The 4,033-nt window shown below is 50.0% G+C and overlaps 1 protein-coding gene across 1 annotated transcript in view; it reads right to left on the reverse strand.

Annotated features, from left to right (window-relative positions):
- nrp2a (neuropilin 2a) overlaps positions 1-4,033 on the reverse strand; it is an 86,701-nt gene that overhangs the window by 31,149 nt on the left and 51,519 nt on the right. The window contains 2 exon segments of the mRNA XM_023997818.2: positions 2,093-2,237; positions 2,382-2,731. Of these exon segments, the coding sequence (XP_023853586.1) occupies positions 2,093-2,237; positions 2,382-2,731 (495 nt within the window).

Raw genomic sequence — 4,033 nt, forward strand, 5'->3', positions numbered from 1 at the left:
GGGAACAGAGAGAGGAGAGAACAGAGCCATGTGTGGGATTTAACAGTGAGAGGGAGAGAGAAAGATAGTGAGATAGTTGGGGGCAAGAGGAAGACGGAGGATGGAGAGCGAGTGAGAGACCGAGTTAAAGAGAAACAGAGAGAGGAGCGAAAGAGAGGTGATGAGAGCAAAAAGGAGGGGTGACAAAAGATGTACAATCCTCCCTCCTGTGTTGCGAGGCACAGCACTCCAACCCTCCCGCTCACGCACTGGGAACACTTGTGGACCGAATGCTCTGTTGAACACCAGTGTGGTGTTAAACTACTCCATCTCTCTGGGATCTCCTCCGTGTGCAATAAAGAGAAGCCTGTGACCGATTGCATTAACACAGGGCTTTCACCTGGTCTCAATGCCTTTTACATGTGGCAGGGTTAACATCGGGACGGCTGTGGCTGTAGCCTCAAGGTGAAGGGTTGCCGGTTTGAACCCCAGTGCCTGTGTGTAGACCCCACTGGGGGCGGCAGCAGGAAGGGATGGGGTGAGGAGGGAGCGACAGAGGACAGCAAGGAGAGAGAGATGTAGGGAGGGGAGGAATGCAGCTCATTTGTCAGTCTTTCATGTAGGCCAATCATGGGTCCCAAACATACTGAGGGTCCCAAACAAAGGGCGCTAATCTGTTATTCTGACAAGAGAGAGAGCGTGTTTGTGTTCCGTGTTAATGGAGGGTTCTGGCCTGGTTTCCCCTCTCTAATGGCGTAGTGAGTGAGTCAGAGAAGAGTGGGATTAAAAAATGAAGAGGTCCACATCATCCTAACACCACCGAACAGGGCTGTGTACCTTACACACACACTGACTACAGTGTGTAGGTGTTGAGCCCTCAGTACAGACGTTCTGTGTAGGCCCATTAGGAGCCATTGTCTGTCTGTGTGTGTTTATGTGTACGTGTTGAACATTCTATTCAGGGTGGGAACAGAGAGAGGAGCCTAGAACCAGCTCAGGGGAGATGAGATGTGTGTGTGTACTGTATGCTTGCAGTGACGGTGTGTGTGTGTGTGTAGGTGTTGAGCCCACTGTCTGGTGCTGTAACTCACGCATCCTGCGTAGGCCCAGTGAGAGTAGTGAGCAGTGAGGGGCCAGATGTGTCTACTGCCTCACATCTGGATAGCAGACCATACCAGCAGTGTGTGTGTGTGTGTGGTACCCTTGGGACCGATTCCTCAGAACCCGTCCAACTCTTTCTCCACTCCTTGTAACTTCAACCTTCACTCTTTCCAAGTCTCCCCTCACTTTTCCACTTCCACTTGCTTTCCTAACTCCCAAATCGTGTATCCAGTAGACTCACAGGTGATATATAGTACGCGCACGCCAACACACTTAAAAAAAAATATATATTTGTAGAGTATTTAGACAGTTATGAAATGACAGAGAGGAGAAACAGATTGAGGGTTTGGAGCGGGGACTGAACCCCGGTCTCCGGTGGGGACAGGAGTGTACATGTGTCTAAGCCGGGAGTGTTATTGCTAGAACCACGGGCTCAAGTCTTACCTGGCACGTCACAGCCCAGTATTTCCACTCTCATCCCGATCCCGGCAGGAGACCACCTCTCTGGATAGATCCTGATGAACTGGGCCAGGGTCTCCTCAAAACGCCGTAGCTCAGNCATCCTGCGTAGGCCCAGTGAGAGTAGTGAGCAGTGAGGGGCCAGATGTGTCTACTGCCTCACATCTGGATAGCAGACCATACCAGCAGTGTGTGTGTGTGTGTGGTACCCTTGGGACCGATTCCTCAGAACCCGTCCAACTCTTTCTCCACTCCTTGTAACTTCAACCTTCACTCTTTCCAAGTCTCCCCTCACTTTTCCACTTCCACTTGCTTTCCTAACTCCCAAATCGTGTATCCAGTAGACTCACAGGTGATATATAGTACGCGCACGCCAACACACTTAAAAAAAAATATATATTTGTAGAGTATTTAGACAGTTATGAAATGACAGAGAGGAGAAACAGATTGAGGGTTTGGAGCGGGGACTGAACCCCGGTCTCCGGTGGGGACAGGAGTGTACATGTGTCTAAGCCGGGAGTGTTATTGCTAGAACCACGGGCTCAAGTCTTACCTGGCACGTCACAGCCCAGTATTTCCACTCTCATCCCGATCCCGGCAGGAGACCACCTCTCTGGATAGATCCTGATGAACTGGGCCAGGGTCTCCTCAAAACGCCGTAGCTCAGGGGTGTCGTAGTGGGTATTCCCCTCAAATATCTGCAACACACAAACAGAAATAAAGCAAAAATCTTTGTGTAGATTATTTAAATGCGTATAATCATACTTTACACTGACACGCACGCACACACAACCCCCGACATCACCCCCACCCCTACACATGTCCCCCTCCCCCACACCCACCTTGGGCAGGCTGGTCTTGCTGTCCATAACGTACTCCCAGTCCTTCCCGTCTAGACTGTGAGCCACGCGGTACTTCCTCACAAAGGCCCTGTTGTCCGTGCTGCTTGTCCCCTCTCCGCCCCTCGCCCCCTGGGTAATGATCCCCCGGACCATCTTGGGGACACCCAAGTCCACTTGGAGCCACTCCTCCCCAGCCAGGGGCTGAGCGGGGCCGGGGAACCAGCCTGAGTGGCTGGCCACCAGGCGGGCGTTCCCCGGGGACCACAGCATGTCTCGAGCCGACGAGGCTGAGATCTGGGCGTCGGGGAGCAGGCCAGAGAGGAGGCCCTGCATCTCTGAACACGGAGCATCTGAAGTTGAGGAGGAGGGAGAGGGCCGAAAATTAGTTATGAAAAAATCCCCTTTATTTGGGTCAATGTCATACATTACACAAAACTATCACATTTCAAACCTCACATAAAGAAGCAATGAGAGAGAAGGAGGGAGAGAAGGGGAGGGGTTCCAGGAGATGATAGAGGAGGAGGAGAGAGAGAGGGCTGAAAGAGCGAGGGAAAGAGGGGGAGAATGGTAGGGGAAGAGAGAGAAAGCGGTAGGCAGAGGAGATTAGCGAGGAAGAGACTCGAGGGAGAAACAGAGGAGAGAAGACCAGAGACAAGACGAGACGGAGTGAGACCGAGAGAGGAGAAAGAGAGAGAGGAGGAGAAGAGAGGAGAGCATTAGTAGGGTTGACGGTTCCATGCTGTTATGTCACAACGCATGTAAACGAGGGATAAATGGCCACATAAATGTATGTGTGTGTGTGTGTGTGTGTGTATCAACGTGAGGTCATCGTGCGTGTCTTCAAGTGAGTATGTGTGTACCTGAACGGTGAGCACCACTTGCAATACGAGCTAATGAGTGCTACTCTTTCTCCCTCTCTGTGAATCACAGTTTTCAAGATATTCAAGTGAACAAGAGTGACATGAATGATTGATTGTGACCCTTTCTTGTGACATACTGCATCTGCGATATTGTAGGGGTTGAGAGAAAGTAGGTTGGCATCCTGACATCAAAAACAGTGTAAAGGGCAGGAGAGGAAGAGGGGGAAAAGGGGTAGAGACAGAGAATTATTCAGAGGTAGAGAAAAGGAGGTTGATCGAGAGAATTGGAGTAGGTGGAGAGAGAGAAAGAGGGAAAAGCAAGAACAGAGTATGGAATGAGAGAGAAAATGAAAGTGAGAAAATAATGATCACGAGGGAGAAAGGAGGAGAAAGAGGAAGGAGAGCAGAAAGATAGAGAGAATGAGTGAGAGAAAAGACGAATACAGAGGAGGGAGGGATTGGAGACGCGCTGGCTGGCTGAGAATGGAGTAAAACTTTGATTAGACTAATGCTCTGGTTAACGTCAGGAGTTCTTATGTGTGCGTGTGTGAGTGTGTGTGTGTGTGTGTGCTCATGTTACTGCATAGTTAATGCATAAACTGGCTGGCGTTTCTTCTAAGGGGATTTTTTAAAGTTTCTTCACTGACAGAGCAGGAGATGCCAGAAACACATTTTGTCTCTCCAGAAAAAGAAAAAAACTCTGTTTTGATGTGCAGTGGGACAGAGGATATAACGTAAAGGATGTCTCAAATACCTAAGGCAAAATAACTTAAACATCTCTGTTCCCGTGGC

Source organism: Salvelinus sp. IW2-2015, linkage group LG12 (assembly GCF_002910315.2).
Source record: "Salvelinus sp. IW2-2015 linkage group LG12, ASM291031v2, whole genome shotgun sequence".
In the NCBI taxonomy this organism is placed as follows: Eukaryota; Metazoa; Chordata; class Actinopteri; order Salmoniformes; family Salmonidae; genus Salvelinus; species Salvelinus sp. IW2-2015.